The following is a 24,367-nucleotide window of genomic DNA, read 5'->3' as shown; positions in this document are numbered from 1 at the left end:
TACTGTCTCTTCTTCATTTCTTGTCCATGTCACACTTGTCCATGCTTGTCCATAATTGTCCACATTGGGTCCATTCAGCATGCTAGAGTGACCTTCCTCTGGACCTCCTTTTTCTCTCCATTGTATGGATGTCAGTAGAGTCCAGTGCTGATCAGAATCAATCAATAAGCATTTATTAAGTGCCTGCTAAATGCCAGAAAGTGCTAGGCACTCAGGATGCAAATACAAATGTGAAACAATCCATGCCCTCCAGGAGCTTACATTCTATTGCGTCATCCCTTCTACTAATCCACTTGACCTGTCCACTTCCTTCTGCTGCTCATACCTCTCTGATGACATGCTTCCTGAAAGTTCTCCTGATCAGTTCTTGGCTGGTAGAGGACATCAGCTTCCTCCCCTCCCACCCCCATGCGTGTCTTCATGTTCTTTGGGAGACTGGGGTGATCAGTGATTTGTAGCCATCTCACCTCATTTGAAAAATGCTGTTTAAAAGATGGGAACAAATATAACCATCCTTCACTCAGGTCCGGCCCTGACAAGGGGGGGTGCTTGTGGTCAAATTCACAATCCTTGATTTTCCAGACCTAACACTTTTTCATCTGAAGACCCTTCCCAGCTCTAATATTCTATGATTCTATGACTGATGATTGATTGATTGATTAGACGGCTTCTGCCAGCCATAAAGGGAGGAACCATGGTGTAGGGAAGGTATATTTGACGACAGAGAAGCATTGACAGAGGGCGCTCCTGAGACAATTTCAACGCCGTTAGAATGGAGACCCTAGGGAAGGGAGTGGCGACACCCACGTGCTGGGTATTTAATTTAAAGGGCCAGAAGTGTGCCCCCGCCCAACTTCCCCAATCTAGACTGACAAACCGCAGGCTTTACTGTGAAGCCAGTCTTAGGAGCCAGACTGGGCCGGGTTAAAAGAGCCCTCCCTGCAAGAGCGAGGGGGACTTTGGGGGTGACGGGCAGCTGCAGGGGACACAGGAGCTCTGAGTCACCGACAGGACCCGGACAAAAGGGATTTGGTGAAGCAGGGAAATAATGTAACTTTCCCCCTCCCTCCTCCTCCAAGCCGTCTTCTAAGATTGCTCTGATCTGCCCCTCTTCCCTTCGCTCCATCCCCTTCCCCAAAGCTAAGTATTGGCAGGCCTGGGAGCCCGATGCGGGAGTGCGGACAAGGCTCAGTGATTCCACAAGGTCCTTCTCGTTCTTTCTCCCCGCTCGCTGTCCGCACCCCCCACCCCCGTGCTTTTCCCTCTGCTAGCTGGGCACCGGAGGAAGTCACAGGACGAGCGCAGAGCAAGAAGCCCGGCACTAGGGGAGAGGCGACTAGGGCAAACCTTGAGTGCGCAGTGTTCTCCCAGGGCTAGTTCTGAGCGAGGGTCCTTACCTACCCCTAATAAGCCAGTACTAGTTAGCGAGTACCTTGGGAAGAAAGTTTCGGGAGGCTGGTGAGTCCGGGTGATCCTGACCTGTACTTTGATCTCCCCTCCGCAATCTCCCCCTCTTTTCTCTCCCTCCCCAACTTTCCAGAGTGCGATGCCTTCCCTTGCACGCCCGCGCCCAGTGAGCGGGTGAGAGGGAGCCCCAAACCTCCAAATCCGGGAAAGAGTGGAAAGGATGGCCCAGACGGCCGCCCCGCTGGCCTGAGGAGGGGGTCCACGGCTTGGGCTGCAGCTGCTGCCCTCAAAGGTGGACGAAGCCAGCCCTTCTAGCAACCATGGTGGCTGTAGGGCTAGCCCTGATCTTGCTTCTGGAATACGCGGTCTCTGGCTCCGGTGAGTCAGGTAAGGATGGGGCACAAGTTGCTGGGGTTACGGGGAAGGAATATGTATTCAGAAATCCCCTTAAGCAGTCTACCTTCCCCTTCCCCTTCCCGGGAAAGTGCTGGAATTGACCCCTTAAACCTCTCCTATCTCTCCGAATCATTTGATTTCTATTTATTGATTTTTTCCCACCTCCAGACTCAGGAGATATTTAGAGCTCAGGACCAGTCCAACAGGGCACTGAAAACAGAGTCACATTGTCTTCGAGGAAGAGAAAATAATTGGGTCGTATGGGGCGATAGAAATTCATGACCAGGGAATCTTGGAATGTTAGAACTGTAACGGACCTTAGAACCGAAAATAGTGGAACCAGAAAGGATCTTAGAACCAGAATGTCAGAGCTGAAAGGGACCGTGGAACCTAGAATTGTCAGAGCTGGCAGGGGTCTTAGAAATACAATGTTAGAACGTAGACTGTCAGAGATGGACAGTGTGTCAGAGATCACCTCGATCAAGGGTTCTTAACTTTTTTGTGGTTCTGGATCCCCCTGGTAGTCTGGTGAAGCCTGTGGACCCCTTCTCAGAATCAGGTTTTTAAATTCATCGAATAAAATACGTGTGATTACAAAGGAAACTAATTCTATTGAAGTGCATTGTATTTAAAATAGAAACTTTTTTTAAAAAATAAATTTATGGACACCAGTTTAAAAATCTCTAATCTAGTCTGACCTCTTCATTTTCTTGAAGGGGAAATAGGGGTTAAGCTATTTACCAGAGGTTACAGAAGCGAGACTAGAACCCAGGTGTGTTGACTCAAAGCCCAGTGTTTTTACCACTTCATTTACTATAGAATGGATTGGTTAGCTGGGCTTAGGGAGTGGTAAATATTTCTTTAGAGATAAAAATCACTAAATATTCCAGATGGGCTTGATTATCCTTTCAGCCTCCAATATTTTATTAATATTTTAGTCAGGCAATAAGCATTTATTATATGCCTACTTGTGTGCTGAGCACTGTGCTGAGCACTAGGGATATGAAGAAAAGTAAAAGACAGTCTCTGCTCTTCAGGAGCTCATGCTCTAACAGGAGGTGCAGTATGCAAATAACTAGGCACCTGACAAGCTAGATACAGGATGAATTGGAAATAATCCACAGAGGGAAGTGTATTTGTTTAGGAGAATGACAAAGTAACATACTATGTACTGAGGAAACTTGTGAGCATAAAGAATAGATTTTCATCTTTTTCTGGATGCTTGTCATTGGGATAAATGAAATTATAGTGAAGAGAAAGAGACAAAGAGAGAGACAGAGACAGGGAGAGACAAAGACAGACAGAGACAGAGAGACAGCAACAGAAACAGAGAGAAAGCTTCATGTAGCCACACAATTACCTCTCAGACTGACTTTCCTTGTCTATAAGGTGGAGGCAATTTCCCAGCCTCCTTCACAGTATTTTTGTGAGAATGAAATGGAATTATGAGTATAAAAGTATTTTGAAAATTATAAAACTATAGAGATTATATATTTACACATAATATATAAATGGTGATAATTATAACATATATCATATATAAAATAATTTATATAAGTGATAAGATGCCAGAAATGCTCAGGCATAGCTTACATTGATTATTTGAAGCAAAACTCTTTTTTCCCCACTCAATAGTATTTTATTTTTTCCCAATTGCATGTAAAGATAGTTTTTAACATTCACTTTTTTAAGATTTTGGGCTCCAAATTTTTTTCTCTCCTTCCCTCCCCAAGACAGCAAGCAATCTGATACAAGCTATACATGTACAATCATATTAATCATATTTCCACATTAGTCATGTTATGAAAGAAGAATCAGAACAAAAGTGAAAAACTATGAGAAAGAAAAAAACCAAAAAAAAGTGAAAATAGTAAGTAAAACAAAACTCTTAATTCAGGAGTCAAAGGCAGAATACCCTAACGGCTGTGCCAGGAATCTAGTGACCTAGGTCCTCCCCCTAACTCCTGTCTGCATTTTGTTTACCTTTGGGCAAAATTAGCTCTCCTTCCACTGTCTCAGGTTCACCACCACTCCCCCCCCACACACACACACATACACCATAGATAGAGACACATAAACTACAAAATTATTTTAATTACATTGGGGTTTGAGAAAATGGCGTGACAGAGTAGTGAATGCCAGGGGCAAAGGAGGAAAATTGGTTGTAGGCATTAGGCATTTGACTGAGTCATGGCAGATCTTTGTCACAACCGGGGTGGTGGGGGGGGATTGGGAGGGTGGAAGAGATGTTTTCTACCTTCAGAAAGACTGGTTTTGTTTGGACTGGGATGGTTATGATGCTAGTGCCAGAGACTGGCAAGTCCATCGGTCTGGCTCAATAGCTACCTAGGATAAGATTAAAATTCCAGATATACTTGACCAATTGAAAAGCCATTCAGAAATCAATAGACTGGAGCTAGCTTGTATAGGAGATAAAGTACTAGTCTTGGAGTCAGAAAGACCTGAATTCAAATCTGGTCTCAGACACATAACACTTACTAGTTCTGTGACCCTGGGCAAGTCATTTAATCCAGATTGCCTCACCAAAAAGAAAAAAAAAAGACCTGAGTTCAAATTCTGCCTCAGATACTTACTAGCTGTGCAGTTTTGGGCAAGTCACTTAACCTCTGCCTGCCTCAGTTTCTCATCTGTAAAATGGAGATCATAATAGCCCCTGTCTTCCAGGGTTGTTACAAGGATTAAATGAGATCATATTTGTAAAGTGCTTTGCAATCCTTAAAGTTACTAAATGTTAGTAATTATTGTTATTGTCAGGATTTATCATTATTTTTAGCAATAAGGATATAATTGAGGAAGGAAGTGTAGGGTTGGGGACAGAAAATTTTAGCATCTCGAGGTTGAACCACTCTGAACCTGAGCCCATAGAAGGAGAGTTAATCTTGTCCAAAGGTAAATAAAGTGCAGACAGTAGTTGGGGAGAAGACCCAGGTCACTGGCTTCTTGGTCCAGTCATTGGTGTGGATGAGAGAACCATGGAAAGACATATATAAACTGATGCAAAGTGAAGTAGTTAGAACCGCATAAATAGCATAGACAATGGCCACAACTGCGTAAATCAAAAGAACAATACAACAAATAATAAAGTCTGTGTCATTATAATGACCAAGCCTGGTCCTAGAGAAGAAGGGAGAAAAGCTCTTCCCTCCTTTCAATAGAGAGATGGAAGACTATGCTCAGCTGGCTTTACTGGTGTTTTCTAAAATTTTTGTTACAAAAGAAGGCTTCCCTGGTAGGGGAATGATGTAAAAATAACAGTATTAAAAGTATAATATAATGTATCTACTATATTTAATAATGTTATAATAGTGTACAATATATTTTAATAATATACTAACATAAAATATATTTTAATCATATGTAATATATTATAATCATATGTAATATAATATAAATTCATATATTATACATTGTGTATTATAATATAACATAATATAATAAAACATTAAATTTAATATTAAACAGTAAAATATAAAAATTCTTTAAAATAAAACTTTAAAAAAAATAAGGGTATTGGACTAGATGGCCTCTGAAATTCCTTCTAGCTTTAATTTTATGATCCTATAACTAAAGGGTCTCTAATCCCATCCAGCTCTACCATGATTCTGTCTAAAACCAATCACCCCTTGCAAAATACCCCCTTGGAGCTCTACCAATCTTCCAGAGAAATCCAGGTTTTCATTGCAAAACTTAGTGTGAAAACCCCTTCTCTCTAAATAGTACATGTCTTCAGAATCGATGCCAGACTCATAGCTGTGCTATAATGATGTCAGGCAGGACTCCTGTTCCCTTTAGAAGCTAAGCTGTGGACTGAGTATCATCTCTTGCTAAGATTCCCATAACTTTTTCTACCCCACTCAGGCACAACCAGGAAATGTCCACCTTTACTTAGTAATGATTTCCATCATTACTAAGACCAGTTCTTGGCCCTAGAGGGCAGTGGATGGGAGAAGAATAATTATATATTATATATTATAACAGTATATATTATATTTTAATAATATATGATACTAATATATTCTGCCATCCAATGACATTGGCCTCCTAGTTAGTCCCCATGGACGACCCTTCATCTCCAGACTCCGGGCATTTTCTTTGGCAGTACCTCATACCTGAAATGCACCCCCTTCTCATCTCCACCTCCTGGCTTCCTTGGCTAACTAAAACCCCACCTTCTACAGGAAACATTTCCCAATCTCCCTTAATGCTAGCACCTTCCCTCTGTTGATTATCTTCTATTTATCCAGTCTATTGCTTATTTATATGTAGTTGTTTGCATGTTGTCTCCATTAGATTGGGAACACCTCAGGGGTGAGGGATTGTCTTTTGTCTTTCTTTGGATCCTCAGCACTTAGCACAATGCCTGACACATAGTAGGTGCCTAATAAATATTTATTGACTGTTTCCTTCAATAGACTTTGCACTGTTTTGTTTTCATCTTTTTGTCCCCAGTGCCTGGTACATAGTAGGTACTTAATAAATGTTTGTCGAATTGAATTGATGATGAGACTGACATCAAGGGAGGTTCATAATATCCTTTATAAAAAGGGTCCTTAAGCTTCTTTGTGTCCTGCCCCTTTGGCAGGCTGATGGAGCCTATGGTCCTTTTCTTGGTATAATTTTAAATGCATAAAATAAAATATATCAGATTTCAAAGAAACCTGATTATATTAAAATACAGTTATTAAAATATTTAAAAGCAAGTTCAGGGAATAACTTACTCCACGAAATCATAGATTTAGAGCTGGAAGGGACCGCCAAAGTCATTCAATCCAATGCCTGAGTTTCATAGATAAGGGTACTCTGATTTAACCAGAGTCACACAGGTGGTAGGTGGTAGAAGTAAGATTTGAACCCTCCCCCTTTGACTCCAAATACAGTAGAATAAATGTCAGAGCCAGGATTCCAACCCAGGTTCACCGACTGCAGATGCAGGTAACTTTCTACTGTGCTGATCCAACCCCTTCATTTGACAGATGAAGAAGCTGCATCCCACAGAGGGGAAGTGACATGGCCAGAGTCAACAGGTAGTAAGGAGAGCTGGGACTGGGATATTCTGTCTTGGGCTTCTAATTACAATTCAATTTCTACTACATCAAACCTGGAAAGGAAAATTTGTTACATATGTTTTAGAGATACAGGCATGTCTATGATAAGGAGCTCTGCCTTTCATTGACTGGCTCCAGCCTCTTTTCAGGCTTGATTACGTAGTATTCTCTCCCAGGTACTCTGTTCCAGCCCAGTTGGCCTATTTATTGCTCCCTAGACACAATATTCCCTCTCTCACCTTCCTGTATTTGCATAGGCTGTTTCCCATGCCTGGAATGTTCTTCTTCCTCATTTCCACCTCTTGAATTCCTAGCTCCCTTTAAGGTTTATCTCAAATGCCACCTTTTCAAATGTCTTTCCTGATTCCTGAATGTGCCAAAATCCCTTTGTGTATATGTATGTAATGTGTGTATATATGTTTGTCTGTCTGAATATCTATCTATATCTATCTATCTATCTATCTATCTATCTATCTATCTATCTAGCTATGTGACCCTGGGCAAGTTAATTAATCTCTCAGTAGGTAACTCTCTAAGATAAGACCATAAATTGCAGAGAAAATGCAAGGGAATTTTTTCACCTGAGTGTTCCTTTTACCAAAGAAATTACTGGTCAACCTCTTTCTCTCTGTCTCTCTGTCTGTCTGTCTGTCTCTCTCTCACACACTTTCTCCTCTCCTTCTCCTCTCTTCTCTCTGAATATACATATACTATTCATGTATGTATAGATATGTCTGTGCAATATATGTATATGTGGACATGCATATGCATGCACGTGTATATACATACATCTAAAAATGTAACTATATCTTGTATTTCTGTATCTGTGAACATGTTGTATTCTCTCAGTAGAGTGTAAGCTTCTTAATCAGAGGGATTTTTACTTTTGTTGTATTCTCAGTGCCTAGCACATAGTAGATACTTAAAAAATGCTATGACTGATGGAAAGCCAAATTTTATGTCACTGTCTATACTCTTAGGTCTTACTACCCTAATAGTTTTATATATGTATATGATATATTATAAAATATATATTTATATTAAAGATAAATATAATTATAATTATTATCATTTTTATGTTTTCATTATGACTTACTGTGTTTTAAGCATCCTAGGCACTGCCACTGGCCCCAAATGGGTATAAATTTGGCTTTATTACCATTTGTCTTGGATATGTCACTAAAACTATTTGATTAGGATTCAACAATTTTATTATTATTTTTTAAATGTACAAGTTCAGTTACTTCAAAAAGTTGGAATAGCCTCACCTTAAAGAACATTTGCCAGTTTTGGCTCCATAATCACACAGGCCCCAAGAGAACTTGGAAGAGGTTCAGAAGAAAGCTCCTGAGATGCCTCCAGGACGGATAATGAGGCTCCTTAGAAGAGACTGAAGGAAGTGGATTTATGGCTTCTTTGGATCTTGGGGTGTTAGTTCAGAGAGAGAGAGATCTCAAAAGTCATTTAATCTCAAAATTGGGGGGAACTTTTGAAGGAGAAAACATAAAATGCTAGAATGGGAAGGGAGCCCCAGACCTGAGACTATTGGAACAGGAAGGGCCTTTTCAGAACATAGACTCTTGGAGCGGGAAGGAGGTCTTGGAGGTCATGAGTCCCAACACTCTCATTTGACATAAGAGACAATGGAGGTTGAGGCCCAGAAAGATGGTGGGCCTTACTCCAACTCACCCAGTGGTCCCATGGTAGCTATATGCTACTTCTTTTCTTCTTTCCCTAATTAGACTGTATGGTCATTGAAGGCAGGAGGCACGTTAGTTTCTTATAGCAACCAGACCAAGACTGGATGTACACCCTAAGCCTTCAGAAATACAGACAAATTAATAACAGTGAGAGTTCCCATGTTGATAGCTCGTGGAAGTTACAATTTGCATTATTCGCAACAATTCTGTGAGGTACATAGTTCAAGATTATTATTTGCATTTTTTAGATGATGGGGAGAAAAAAACCCAACCTGACTGAGAAAGGCAAAGCAATTTACCTAGTGACACAGTGTCCAGACCTGTAAACTCCAGGCCTTATTACTCTAGGTCCAGCGGTTTATAGAACTACATGGTACTCTATAGTGTTGTCTTTCTGATGAGGAGATGAATGAGCCTCGTGGGTCTCTCTGGCCCTGGCAGTTCAATGAGCCTTTTAGCATCTGCATGGAACTTCTGTGCTTTCTATGCACTCTCTGAACCTCAGTGTTCTTGCTCTTTGAAGGGCTCTGCTTTACCCATAGAGCCTAGCAGGACTCTAAAATGCCTCACTTGTCTGCCTACCTATACCCAGAATTATCCTGAGCCCTCCAGACTTGTTCTTGCTCTGAGTCAGTAGGACCTGAGTTCAAACCCCCGCCTCTATCACTTACCAGCTGTATGATCCTAGGCAAGTCTCTTGACCTTTCTGTGCCTGTTTCCTCAACTATAAAATGAGGGAGGTGGGATGCAGTGATCCTCTTGAGCTCTAAATTTGTGATCTTATGACAGCCCAAACTCCATTTCATTTACTTCAAAAATACTCCCCCCAACAATGGCAAACATTCTACCTTTAGCCATTCATACATACCTTTAGATGTTGAAGGTTTTCCAATGTTCTGAATTCCCCTAGAAGAATAAGAGAAACCTTGACAGAAGACAGACTGTGGCAGAGTTTAGATTTATGGATGAGAATCACTGATCATGGGACCATAAATTTAGAATTGGAAGATACCTTGGAGGTCACACTAGTCCAACTCTATCATTTTACAGATACGAAAGGTGGGAAAGGATTTGTCCAAAGTCACATGGGTAGGGAGTGGCAAAAGTTGAAAATGACCCCAGGCCCTCTGTCCCAAGTGCAGTGTTTATTCTGTGTGCTGGGCTTCCTTCCAGAATGTTAGAGCTGGAAAGAACCTCTTGTGATCAGCTGGTCCAGGGATGCTCAATCTGAGGTCTGTGAACTTCTTGGTTTTAAATATGTATATTTTGATAATTGGGTTCCTTTGTAATCCTCTGTATTTTATTTTATGCATTTGAAAACATTATTCTGGGGCCGCTAGGTGGTGCAGTGGATAGAGCACCGGCCCTGGAGTCAGGAGGACCTGAGTTCAAATCCGACTTCAGACCAAACACTTGACACTTACTAGCTGTGTGACCCTGGGCAAGTCACTTAACTCCATTGCCTAAACAAAAAAAAATTTTTTTTAATTATTCTGAAAAGGGGTCCATGGGTTTCCCTAGACTGACAAAGGGGTCCATGACACAAGGAAGATTAAAAACCTCTGATTAGTCCACTAGCTTTGTTGTAAAGATGATTTCTTTGTTCTAAAGTTTTTTCTAGCTGGAACCTTCTATCAGGGTTAAGTGTGGCCCTAATCCACCTTTACTCCTCTCTTAGCACCAATACCCTTCCTTTAAGAGCTTCCTTATTCTCCTTATTTCTGCTAATATACCCATGGCAATTTCTGCTGGGAACTCCCAGTGTTTTGTTTTGTTTTGTTTTTGAGCCAATGAACTTTCTGCCAGTTGGTAAGAAAGAAGAAGCAATAATTAGCTATTTCTGTCACTGAACTGTAGCCGATCTTCCTGCAACTGCACGTCCTAGAATGCCAAGGAATAGTTATTAACCATGACAGAACTACTAAGCAAGTACCTTCTGGGCAACTTTTTCATGTGAGATCTCAAAGCACTCATTAGTGTTCATGAATGATTATATCTTTTTCGTGATTCATTTAGTATTTTATTTTTCCCCAGCTACATGTAAAAACAATTTTTAACATTCATTTTTAAAACTTTGAGTTCCAAATTCTCTCCTTTCCTCTCTCTCTCCCCACCTTGAGAAAGCAAGCAATTAGATATAGGTTATAGATGTGTAGTCATGTAAAACATTTCCATAATGGTCATGTTATGAAAGAAAACATGGACCAAAAACAAAAAAAAATCCTAAAGAAAAATAAAGAAAGTTAAAAAAAAGTGTGCTTCAGTCTGTATTCAAACACCATCAGTTCTTTTTGTGGACGTGGATAGCATTTTTTTTTATCATAAGTCCTTCAGAGTTGTCTTAGATCATTGTATTGCTGAGAATAGCTAAGTCATTCACAACTGATCATCTTACAATATTGCTATTACTTTGTACATAGTACATTTCACTTTGCATCATCTCATGCAAGTCTCTCCAGGCTTTTTGAGAGCATCCTGCTCATCATTTGCCATAGCACAATAGCATTCCATCACAATCACATACCACAACTTGTTCAACCATTCCCCAGTTGAAGGACATCCCCTCAACCTCTAATCTTTTACCATGAGGAAAGAGCTGCTAGAAATATTTTTGTACATATAGATCCTTTTTCTTTGGGATACAAACCTAGCAGTGGTGTTGCTGGATCAAAGGGTATGCACAGTTTGATTGCCCTTTGGGCATAGTTCCCAATTGTTCTCCAGAATGGTTGGATCAGTTCACAACTCCACCAACAATGCATTAGTGTTCCAATTTTCCCATATCTTCTCCAACATTTATTATTTTCCTGTTTTGTCATGTTAACCAATCTGATAGGTGTGATGGGGTACCTCAGAGTTATTTTAATATGTATTTCTCTAATCAATAGTGATTTAGAGCATTTTTTCGTATGACATAGATAACTTCAATTTCTTTAATTGAAAACTGCTTGTTTATATTCTTTGATCATTTATCAATTGGGGAATGACTTGTGTTCTTATAAATTTGACTTAATTCCCTGTATATTTTAGAAATTAGGCCTTTATCAGAAAGACTGGCTGTAAAAGTTGTTTCCCAGCTTTCTGCTTTCCTTCTAATCTTGGTTGCATTGGTTTTGTTCATACAAAACCTTTTTAATTTAATGTAATCAAAATTATACATTTTGCATTTGTAATGTTCTGTATCTCTTGCTTGGTCATAAATCCTTCCCTTCTCCATAGATCTCACAGGTAAGCTATTCCTTACTCTCCTAATTTGCTTGTGGTATCACCCTTTATGTTTAAATCATGTACCCATTTTGACCTTATCTTGGTATATGGTATGAGATGTTCATCCATGCCTAGTTTCTGCCATACTATTTTCCAGCTTTCCCAGTAGTTTTTCTCAAATAGTGAGTTCTTATCCCAGAAGCTGGAGTTTTCATTAATTCCCTTGATATTTTTGACCTTTTGTTTTTCCAGATGAATTTTTTAAATTATTTTTTTCTGGCTCTATAAAATAATTTTTTGGTAGTTTGATTAGTATGGCACTGAATGAGTAAACTAATTTAGGTAGAATTGTCATTTTTGTTATATTAGCTCAGCCTACCCATGAGCAATTGATATTTTTCCAATTGTTTAGATCTGACTTTATTTGCTTGAAAAGTGTTTTGTTATCGTGTACATATAGTTCCTGGGTTTGTCTTGGCAAGTAGATTCCCAAATATTTTGTATTGTCTACAGTTATTTTAAATGGAACTTCTCTTTCCATCTCTTGCTGCTGGACTTTGTTGGTAATATATAGAAATGTTGATGACTTATGTGGGTTTATTTTATATCCTGTGACTTTGCTAAAGTTGTTAATTATTTCAAATAGGTTTTTAGTTGATTCTTTAGGATTCCCTAAGTATACCATCATATCATCTGCAAAAAGTGATGGTTTTATTATGAAATGCAAAATAGATCATTTTGATTACACTAAATTGAAAAGTTTTTGCAGAAACAAAGCCAATGCAACCGAGATTAGGAGGGAAGTAGAAAACTGGGAAAGAATTATTACAGCCAGTGTCTCTGATAAGGGCCTCATTTCTAAAATATATAGAGAACTAAGTCAAATTTATAGGAATACAAGTCATTCCGCAATTGATAAATGGTCAAAGGATATGAACAGGCAGTTCCCAGATGAAGAAATTAAAGCCATCTATAGTTATATCAAAAAATGCTCTAAATCACTATTGATTAGAGAAATGCAAACCAAAACAACTCTGAGGTACCACATCACACCTATCAGATTGGTTAACATGACAAAACATGAAAATGATAAATGTTGGAGAGGATATGGGAAAGTCTCATGATGGAAAATGCTATCCACATCCAGAGAAAGAACTATGAGCTTTGAATGCAGATTGAAGTATACTATTTGCTCTTTTTTTTTTCCCTTCTGTTTTGTTTTGTTTCCTCTTTCTTGTGGTTCCTCCTATTGGTTCTAATTCTTCCTTAAAACATGACTAATGTGAAAATTAGAAAAAAAAAGAGTGATGGTTTTGTTTACTCATTGTCTGGTCTAATTCCTTCAATTCTTTTTCTTCTCATATTGCTAAAGCTAACATTTCTAATACAATATTGAATAATTGTGGTGATAATGGGCATCCTTGATTCACCCTTGATCTTATTTGGAAGGCTTCTAGCTTATTCTCATTACAGATAATGCTTGCTGATAATTTTAGATAGATACTACTTATCATTTTAAGGAAAGCTCCATTTATTACTATGCTTTTTAGTGCTTTTAATAGGAATGGGTGCAGTATTTTGTCAAAAGCTTTTTCTGCATCTATTGAGATAATCATATGATTTTTTTTTATTTTGCTATTGATATGGTGAACAATGCTAATAGTTTTCCTAATATTGAGCCAGCTCTGCATCCCTGGTGTAAATCCTAACTGGTCATACCGTATTATTCTGGTGATAAATTGCTGGAATCTCTTTGCTAATATTTTACTTAAATTTTTTTTGCATCAATATTCATTAGGGAAATTGATCTATAGTTTTCTTTATCTGTTTTGGCTCTTCCTGGTTTAAGTATCAGCACCATATTTGTGTCATAAAAGAAATTTGATTAAGATTCCTTCTTCACCAGTTTTTCCAAACAGTTTATATAGTATTGGAATTAATTATTATTTAAATGTTTGGTAGAATTCACTTGTAAATCCATCTGGCCCTGGAGATTTTTTTCTTAGGGAGTACATTGATGGCATGTTCAATTTCTTTTTCTAAATTGGGGTTATTTAAGTATTTTATTTCCTCTTCTGTTAATCTGGGCAATTCATATTTTTGTAAATATTCATGCATTTCACTTAGATTGTCAGATTCATTGGCATATAGTTGGGCAAAATAGCTCCTAATAGTTATTTTAATTTCCTCTTCATTGGTGGTGAATTCATCCTTTTTATTTTTGATGCTGGCAATTTGCTTTCTTCTTTCTTTTTTTAATCAAATTAACTAAGGACTTATGTATTTTATTGTTTTTTTTTTCATAAAGCTAGCTCTTAGTTTTATTGGTTCAATAGTTTTCTTTTAATTTTATTAATCTCTCCACTGATTTTCAGAATTTTCTTAGTTTTATTTATTGGTTCAATAGTTTTCTTTCAATTTTATTAATCTCTCCACTGATTTTCAGAGTTTCTAATTTAGTGTTTAATTGGGAATTTTTAATTTATTCCTTTTCTAGATTTTTTAATTGCATGCCCAATTCATTAATCTGCTCTTTCTCTATTTTATTCATGTAAGCATTTAGAGATTAAAAAAAATTTCGACACATAACACTTACTAGCTATGTGATCCTGGGCAAGTCACTTAACCCCACTGCCTAACCAAAAAAACCCAAAATATCATAAAAAAAATTTCCCCTGAGGACTGCTTTGGCTGCATCCCATAATTTTTGGCATGTTGTCTCATTATTGTTGTTCTCTTTCGTGAAATTATTGATTGTTTCTATGATTTGTTGTTTGACTCACTCATTCTTTAGGGTCAGATTATTTAGTTTCCAATTAGTTTTTTATCTACCTTTCCATGGCCCTTTGTTACACATAATTTTTATTGCGTCATGATCCAAAAAGGATGCATTTAATATTTCTGTCTTTCTGCATTGGATTGTGAGGCGTGTTCCCTTTTAGATGAGATCGTTTTATTATTAGTTGCACTTAATGACAGGAAACCTATCATAAAGTGGAAGTAATCTGTAAATATTTGTAAGGTAAAACAAACCATATTGATAAAACTTTTAAAAAATCATTTTAATAAAGGAGATAAGACTCAGGGAGATAAATGTGTTAGCTGCCTTTGAGTAGCTGAAGGGTGATCTTGTGGAAGGGAGATTAGGCTTGTTCCATCATGGCCCCTGAAGTAAGGACTAGAAACAGATGGGTAGAATTTGAAGAAAGGCAGATTTTGGTTCAATGGAAGAAATGTTCCTAGGGCTTAGAGGTGTCCCAGAGTGGAAAGGGCTGCCCTGGGAGATAGCAGGTTTCTTACTGGAGGTCTTCAAGAAAAGATAACTTGTTGGGGATGTTTAATAAATGCTTGTTGGATGAATGAATGTTTTAGAGTCAAAAGATCTGGGTTCAAGTCCCAGTTCTGACATTTATTGTCTGTGGAATCCTGGGCAAACCACTTAATCTCTTTGTAAAATGGTAAATGTGTAAAACTGACTCTCTACCTTAGAGGGCTGTTGTGAGGGAAGTATTCTATAAATTGTGTTGTGTCATGGATGTCAGCTCTTCTTGTTGGGCAGGAGTTGAGCAAATTCTTGTTTAGGTATGTAGGCCGTGATGTCCAACCAAGGTGCTTTCCAACTCTGGGATTTTGTGGAATGGAACGTGAACTGGTATTTAGGGAGACGAGGGGGGGGAGGGGTGTTCCAGACATGAAGAACACTAACAAAGGCATAGAAGGGGAAATAGGGACTGGGGAGGGGAGGGGTTGGAATTATGAGCATTATTTGCTTGGCTGAAGAGGAGCAGGATATGAGATTGGAAGGGTAAGATTATGGAGGGTATAGAATGCCAGTCAGAGGTATTTGGACTTGACACTAGAGACTTAGTGAAACTGGGAAACTGGCAAAGTATTCTTGGCCAATCCAAACCTGACTTTATGAATCCTTTTCACCTCCCATCCCACCTTTAGGCTTCCCTTTCCTTGCTCCCATCTAAATTGAACTTTGTTAAATTCTCTGCCCTCTGTCTTCTACCACTCTGTGTGAATCCTGTCTTGTGAATCCTGTGTGTCCCTGGGCTGCCTCTCCCAAGGAGTTTGTACCCTCAGTCTCCTCTTAGAGGAGACTTTCCTAAGAAAGGTTCTGTCTCCTGGAGAAGGAAGGTTAAGTCTTAGCCTACAGGCAGAAAGGCCTTCCTTAACAATGGTGAAATCTTGGCTTAAGGAGGGGATGCCATACACACTCAATTGGGTATGGAAATCTATCTTACCCTACAGGAAGATAGGAGGGAAGGGGATAAGAGAGTGGGGGAATGATAAAGGAGAGAGCAGATTAGGGGAGGGGGTAATCAGAAGCCAACACTTCTGAGGAGGGATAGGGTCAAAAGAGAGAATAGAATAAACGGGGAGCAGGAGAGGAAGAAGGGAAATATAGTTAGTTTTCCACAACATGACTAATGTGGAAGTGTTTTGCATGACTATACATGTATAACCTGTATCAAGTTGCTTGCCTTCTCAATGAGGGTGGGTGGAGAGGGAGGAAGGGAGAAAATTTGGAACCCAAAGTTTTAAAAACAAATGTTAAAAATTGTTTTCACATGCAACTGGGAAATAAGATATACAGGCAATGGGGTATAGAAATCTATCCTGCCCTACAGGAAAATAGAAGGGGAAGGGGATAAGAGAAAGGGGGGAGATAGAAGGGAGGGAAGATTAGGGGAAGGGATATTCAGAATGCATGCCATCTTGGAGTGGGGAAGGCACGAGATGGGGAGAAAATTTGGAAGTCAAAATCTTGTGGAAATGAATGTTGAAAACTAAAACTAAATTAATAAATTTAAAACAAAAACAAATAAAAAATGGTGAGATCACCCAATGGAGGTGGGCAGACAGTTGCCTACTCTGCCTATATACATGAGGCAGACCCAGAGGAGTTGTAAGTTCATGAACAGTAGAGACCATTTGGGGCTCTCAGGAAATGGGGTCTGGTGTAGGCCCTGAACCAGGAGGGAGAGGATCTGGGTTCTAGGTATAGCTTTGCTATTTTGCTGATTACTACCTGTATAACCCTGACCAAGTCTCTTCTTTTCCTGGTCCTTGGTTTTCTCCTCTGCCATATTCAGAGGTTAATTAGATGATTTCTAATTCTAATTTCTAAAGCTTACTTCCATCTCTATCATTCTATCTTATAATATTTTGTGTTCTAAAGTTCTTTCTAGTTCTTGTATTCTATAAAATTGTAAATGTAATACTTTTTAAATAGGAACAAGAAGATGGAAAAATATGTATGAACTGTGAAGGGGAGGGGCAGGGAGGATGTGAGGTGAGATTACTAAATCTGACCTTTTTTTGGGGGGGTGATGTTTGTGTTGCACATTCAGGGAAGTTCCATACCTTTCACTGTGACCACCGTGCCTGCAACCCACCTGTGGGGAACCTTGCCACAGGCAGGACCCCTACCACATTCACCACCTGTGGGGAGAGTGGTACAGAGCTCTCCTGCTCCTATGTGGACCAACCTTCCCTCCCTTCCAGCACCTTAAACTGTGGTCATCTTCAGTGCACCAAGTGCAATGCTCAGCAACCCAACAATTCCCACCCACCATCCTCCATGACAGATGACGTCTTTGCCTTTCCCAACACGTGGTGGCAGTCAGCTGCAGGTGTCTCCCGAGAAGCGATTCATTTGGACTTTGAGACAGAATTCTATCTGACTCATGTCATCGTGGTCTTCAAGTCTCCCCGGCCAGCCGCCATGATCCTGGAGCGTTCCCAGGATGGTGGACATACCTGGAGGCCCTATAAATATTTTGCCACCAACTGTACGGCCACCTTTGGGCTCCAAGATGACCTCATTGAAGAAGGCTCTCTTTGTACATCTAGGTATTCAGATGCTATTCCTTGTACCAGAGGTGAGGTAAGTACCCCATCCATTAGTTTGGCACTCAAAGCCCTCCATAACCTGGCCCCAGCCTATCTCTCCTCTTCAGTATAAACTCTACTTCCAGTAAGTCTGGTATCCTCAAGGTCTCTTGCACAGGCCATGCTTACTAGTACCTCCCCTCTTTTGCTGATGTTTTCTCCACCATGCCCAAACTCATCTCTAAACCCATCCAATAAGACCCAATTTCTTCTTGAACATTTCCTCCATCACCTTGCCTCCACTGGGCTGGCTCCCTTTCCTCAGCACTTCTGCTCCACCAATTAGCTGTATCCAGGCTCACAAATTTAATTAGCACATTAATTTTAAGTTTATAGCACTTCATTATTACACTCAAATCTTTGTCTCTCTCCACAAAGACTTGTAAATCCAGGTCCACATTCAGCTAAACAAAGGGCTGCATGACACCTCTAAGGCTGAAACCCTTACCCCATGATTGAATTTAGTTTACTGAGCGTCTATTCAGTCTGACCTTGTGTGAGGCATGTGTTAGGATGACATATAAAGATCCTTCTCCTTCTCTAGTAAGTGTCTGAGGCAAGACTTGAATTCAGGTCCTCCTGACTCCAGGGCTGGTGCTGTATCCATTGAACCACCTAGTTGCCCCTCATCATGTACTTCTGAAACTGATTTTTCAAACATGACAGTAGGGCCCTTACATTCACTCCTATTAAATTTCATGTGGTCAGGAAAGTGTGGAATCATGGATAGAAAACTGGCCTTGAAGCCAGGAAGACCTGAGTTCAGATGCTCCCCCTGAGACATACTGACTGACCCTGGGAAAGTCACTTCACCTCTTGCTGTTCTAGGCAGCTCTCTAAGACTATAGATTGCTAAGAAGTTACCGAGCAGTTCTTACCTTCTATCCTTATAAATTTAAGAATTCTTATGCCTTTGTCATTGGTAAAAATGTTAACATGAACAGATCCCTGGGGCACTCCACTGTAGACCACCCTTCAAGAGATGTGGCGATATTAACGACTCCTCTTCTTGTCATTCAGCCAGTTCCAAATCCACTGGACAGTATGTTTATCTAGACCAGAGGTGTCAGACAAACAGCTCAGAACACTCTTGAGTGCTAAGAAAGCCTAAACAAGTTTAAAATGTAATTAGGAAATAATTAACAAAATAAAAATATAGTGAACACAGATAATGTCCATATGTGGTTTTCTAAGTCAATATGTGGCTCACAGGGATCTTAGGTATGGTTTAGTGGCCTCGATTCCTACTTGAGTTTAACACCACAGGTCTAGCTTATGGGTCAAAGAAAATGGAGGCCAAATGAGTTGAGTCATTTGGCCTTATCTCCATCATCCTTTTGCTATCTGCCCTCTTTTCTCTGGGATAGCTGAAGACCAAAATCTCTGTTTGCAGTCCACAGTATTCATTGCCAGCCTGGGATCTTTCTGTATTCTAGAGCCCCTAATTTTATTCTTATGGGATTTATATTCATCTTGGTCATTATCCTTGCTTTCCTCTAGCTAGTTCTAGACTCTAAAGCTAATATGGTGAATAATCCATTTCTTTCTGAAGACCCAAGAATATTTCTCTCTTCTAATCCAGTTCTCTTCCACCTTCACAACATCTCACTTACTTTTCCCCAAAACCACCTTAGCTGCAGAAAAGTAGGTGGTACGATGGATCGAGCACAGACCTGCAATCAAAAAGACTTGAGTTCAAAGCTGAAATCAGACACTCATTGGCTATGTGACCCTGGGCAAGTCACTTAAGCGCTGCTTTCCTCAGTTTCCTCAGCTGTAAAATGAGGAAAATAACAGCACTTGTCTCTCAGGGTTATTGTGAGGATCAAATGAGATAAGTTTATGAAGTACTTTGCAGACTTTAAGGTGCTATATAAATGCTGGCTATCAGGGTCATGCGCATGCATCAGAGCTGGGGTTTGAATCTACTATGCCATTTTGCTGTTGTTTCGTTATTCCAGTGTATCGGATTCTCCATGACCCAGTGGACTTTGTCCATAGGGTTTTCTTGGCAAAGATACTGGAATAGTTTGCCTTTTCCTTCTCCAGTGTATCCCCATTTTACAGATGAGGAAATGGAGGCAAACAGGGGCTAAGTGACTTGTAAATGTCTGAGGCCACAATTGAACTCAGATCTTCCTGACTCCAGGCACAGCGCTCTATCCACTGCAGCTGCCATTCAAAGAAGAGGAGCATAGCATTGTAGAGCCCAAAAGATGCTATGGAAAGATGTCGGAGCAAGAATGGATAGAGGCCAGGAGAGTGGAGGGAGGGGTAGAATGGGACAGGCCAGTAGCAGCAGGAGAATGGGAGCATTTGGTCCCATCAAGGAGCAATTTCCTGCCTCAACTCCTAGGCTTTATATGGTTGGGGGAGGGGAGAGGAGAGGGAAGGGAGAATGAAGAGGGAAGGAATGAATCCCACCAAAGCTGGTCTAGGTCCTCCAGAGGGGAAGCTCTTGGTGGAAATGGGGAATCATCCTGACACCCAGAGCCATTGTAAGGGACCAGATACTTGGAACAATCTCAGGTGGGATCATTTGCCTGAGACAGGACAGGTAAGTCCAGGGAAGAGTCACCCTTTCACCCCCTCCCACATCTCCCATATTCTGTGAGCCAGAATCAGAGGACCTTGCCCAAACTGGCAGTAGGACGGCTCTGATGCCCAGGGGACCTGCCTCTCGGCTGTGCTTGGGTAGGGGATGCTGGAACCTGGACCAGCCAGACGTCGGCTTACGGCTGCATGGGCTGGTGGAATGTGGACAGCCGGCTTCTGCAGCTGGGGCTGTTAGCTCATGGCTCCCTTGGCCTGGGGAATGTCAAGGCCCTCGGTGGTTTGGAGAGAATACGTGACCGCTCAGCTCATGGTGAGGAAAAAGGGGACCTGACACAATCCGGGGAGGGGGGGGCCTCAGGATGAAGGCCGTTGTGGGCCGGGCTGCTTGAGCAGGTGAGGGCTTGTGGCTGCATCAGGCAGTCTGACCGGGCTTTGATCGAGCCAGAGCCACAATAGAATGATCTCTGGGGCATCAGTTGTCACCCCCTCCCCCTCTCCTCTGGGCCCTCACAGAGCACAAAGGAATGGACAAAATATTTTCTATGCAGCAAGTTTTTCAACTTGCCTGTCCACTTGAAAAAAAAATGCAGAGATAGAGAGGCAGGGAATCTATGAAATCAATGGCAGATGGGACAAATGTGTCACCTCTCGGTTTCATGGGCCAGAATCCATAAGAAGAAGGACATAACCACCAGCTCTCAGGTTGTAAGAGACCTCAGAGGGCAGCTGTCCCAACCCCTCCATGAACAGGAAATCTCCTCTGGGATATCCCTGGCAGGCGTTGACACCCCGGTGAGTAATGGCAGGTCACAGACAGGTAACTTCACCTCCCTTCCCCCTCAGTTTCCCTACCTGTAAAGTGAGGGGTGTTGGCCTAGATGACTTCTGACACCTCTTCAGCTCCAGACCTAGGGTTCTGTCGTTCTAGGTGTTGGGCTGAGACCCCAAGTTTGAAATGGATGGGACTGAACCTTGATATAGCTCTTCTGACTCTTGGGAACCCCATTTGGGGTTTTCTTGGCAGAGATACTGAAGTGGTTTGCCATTTCCTTCTCCAGCTCATTTTACAGATGGGGAAACTGAGGCAGACAGTTAAGTGACTTGCCCAGGGTCATACAGCTAGTAAGTGTCTGAGGGCAGCTTTGAGCTCCCCTCTTCCTGATTTCAAGTCCAGCACTCTGTTCACTGTGCTGCCAAACGAATTTGCACGAGGCTACCTCCTACACACGTATATATGATGCAGCTTCTTATGAGGAATTTGTTATTGTTTCTCAGTCACATCCAACTCTTTGTGACCCCATTTGGGGCAGAGATACTGGAGTGGTTGACCATTTCCTTCTCCAGCTCATTTTACAGGTGAGGAAACCGAGGCAGACAGAGTTAAATGACTTGACCAGGGTCTCACAGCTAGTAAGTGTCTGATAGCAGATATGAACTCAGATCTTCCTGACTCTTGGCCTAGTACTCTATCCACTGCACCACTTAGCTACCCTGGATCTCGATAAGTCATGGCTGAAGTTAGTCGGCTGAGGTATAAAGAACTCCGTAAATGGAGTGAATGCAGTGAGAGGCAGTGATGGAAAGAGGCCTGGGGGGCAGTTAGGTAGCCCAGCAGATAGAGCACCAGCCCTGGAGTTAGGAGGACCTGAGTTCAAATCCGGCCTCAGACCAAACACTTGACACTTGCTAGCTGTGTGACCCTGTGTGACACTTAACCCCAATTCCCTAAAAATAAATAATAAATTTTAAAAAAGGTGGGGGTCCTGGATTCAACTTTTTTTCTCTCATACTTACAACTTGTGTGATTTGAAGCAACTCACTTGCCCTCTCTGGGCCTCTGTTTCCCCACCTGGGAAATGAATGTGTTGGACCAGCTAGCTGATCTCTTAGGTCCCTGAATTCAGGCTTGTGAACAGGGGGCTTGGGAGGCAGGAGACCTGGGCTTTCATCCCATCCCTATCAATAATTCATTGTGTTACCCCAAGACCTCTTTCGGGGTCTCAGTTTCCTCCTCTGGAAAGGGAGGGAGCTAGATGAAATGATTCCAAGGTCGCTTCCAGCTCTAAGACTCTCTAAAGAGGAATTAAGCCTGGAGAACAAATGTTGCTGAGTGGGCTGGCTGGCTGGCTGACAGAGAGCGTGCATGGTATGTCAGCCCACCCTCTGGCCCGCCCTTGGCATAAAGGGCCCCGCTGAGCAATACAGCCCAAGCAGAGAGTAAGACTGGGGCCTGATCTCATGGAGACAAAAATAGAACACCCAGATCTGGTCATGACTCAGAGCACCAGCCAGAGGCGCCCACAGAGGCAAGGGGCTCTTTTTCCTTTGGGAGCCCGGATGGAAGAGGGGGGAGTTCATAGCTATTCCAAGGGGGAAAAGAAGCATTCCTCTGTCTGGGGCAAAGGACTGTAGGTTGGCAAAATTCGATTTTTATGTTCCCAGCTCCTTTCTCTAGGTCTTCTCTGACTAAATGCTTGGCACATAAGTGCTTAATAAATGCTTTTTTTTATAATTCATTCATTCATTCATTCATTCATTCATTCATTCTTTCCTTCCCTTCCCCAATCCCTCAGCATCCTTTCCCCCTCTCCCTTCAGGTTCCTAATGACCTCCATCCCTTTTGTTTTCTCCCTCCCTCTCTTTTCTTCCTTTTATATTTTTCTCTTGGTAATAATTTACCATTTAGGCTGAAGATAAGTGATAGAATCCTAACCTATCAAAACCCAAAGATACCTTAGATTGAACCTGATAGGCTTCTATTATACAAAGGGAATCTGAGGCATAGAAAGAGGAAATGCACCCAGGGTCCCCCCGGGAGCCAGAGAAGAAGCCAGGTCTGACATTTCCGGGAGCCGCCAAAAAGCCTTAGCAATCACTGGGCTGATTTAATCCCTTCATTTTAATGGATAAGGACATTGAGTCTCAGAGAGATGGAATCACTTGTTGGAGGCCACACAGCTGAGCCAGTCGCCTTTGGTGATTCTATCTCACAATATCTTTCTTGGCTTGCCTCCTCACCCGCATTCAGGCCCTCATCATTTCTCGTCTGCACCATTGCAGCAGACTCCTAATTGGTCTTCCAGAAGCCAACCTTTCCCCTCTCCAGTCCTTCCCACACACAGCTGGAAACTGGGTATTTGTACCCCCCCACCCCCCTCCTGGCCAATGGTAGATACAGAAGAAACGTTTGTGGAATTGAGTTGAGTGTATTCTGGTGCCAGAGCTAGTGGGCTTGCCATTATACTGAACTCTTGAATTTTAATGCAGTGTTCTCTTCTCTTCATTTAAATAGATACGTTGCAAACACCTCTGGGAGAGTTATTTTCAGCCTTATCTGTAATGGTTGTGTGGAAGACTTTGTCCTTCTTAAAGGAATTTTAGGCATCGGTGAACTAAGTGAGGGAGATATTGGCTCAGGGTGGCTAGTGGGTGCCATAGTGCATAGAGTGCTGGGCCTAGAGGCAGGAAGACTTGAGTTCAAATTTGCCCTCAGACACTTACTAGCTTTGTGACCTTGGGCAAGCAAGCCACTTACGTCTGCCTCAGTTCTGTAAAATGGGGATGATAATCATAGCACCTACCTCCCAGGGTTCTGGTAAGGATAAAATGAGATTATATTTGTAAAGTGCTTTTGCACTACATAAATGTTATTCTTATAATTAATTATTATTATTATCCCTTGTTTTACATGGTTGCATATGTGTAATCTATATAAAATTGCTTGCCTTCTCAAGGAGAGGGGTGGAAAGGAAGGAGAAAATATGAAACTCAAAATTTAAAAAAAGAATATTAAAATTTTTTGTTTACATGTAATTGAGAAAAAAATTAAGTAAAAATAAAATGTTATTATTATAATCCTACCATGTAGAAAGCTTATTCTACCCACCTGCAGGAAAGGCTGGCTGTAACCAAGAATGAACACTACTTTAGGTCTTGACCCACAGAATAGGACCTTAGATATCTTCTAGTCTAACTCTTTTATTTTTACAGGAAGGGACATTAAGGCCCAGAGAAGGGAGGTAACCCAAGCAAGGTCAAATAGCTAGTAAGTAGGAGAGCCTTGACTTTAGCCCAGGTCTTCTGGCTGAATTTTGTTCTTACAGAACAGACCCTCTCTTCTCCATTCCATTCAAC

At 41.2% G+C, this 24,367-nt stretch overlaps 1 protein-coding gene across 7 annotated transcripts in view; it reads left to right on the top strand.

Moving 5' to 3' along the window:
* Positions 1-847: 847 nt before the first annotated feature.
* Positions 848-24,367, top strand: part of LOC110204914 (netrin-4-like) — a 64,810-nt gene continuing 41,290 nt past the window's right edge. For 2 of the 7 annotated variants that reach the window (XM_078152224.1, XM_020981139.2), the window contains exons 1-3: positions 849-1,050; positions 1,541-1,794; positions 17,137-17,672. In XM_078152224.1, the coding sequence (XP_078008350.1) occupies positions 1,728-1,794; positions 17,137-17,672 (603 nt within the window). In that variant the 5' untranslated portion in view covers positions 849-1,050; positions 1,541-1,727. Of the gene's footprint in view, positions 1,795-17,136; positions 17,673-24,367 lie in introns of all 7 variants that reach the window. The other 5 variants (XM_020981141.2, XM_020981142.2, XM_078152225.1 and 2 more) reach the window with 5 other exon arrangements.

This window comes from Phascolarctos cinereus, unplaced genomic scaffold, assembly GCF_003287225.1.
Source record: "Phascolarctos cinereus isolate Bilbo 61053 unplaced genomic scaffold, phaCin_HiC Scaffold_4;HRSCAF=312, whole genome shotgun sequence".
NCBI classification, from domain to species: Eukaryota; Metazoa; Chordata; class Mammalia; order Diprotodontia; family Phascolarctidae; genus Phascolarctos; species Phascolarctos cinereus.
Note: the sequence above shows the minus strand (reverse complement) of the source record. Positions and strands in the feature narration are given on the sequence as shown.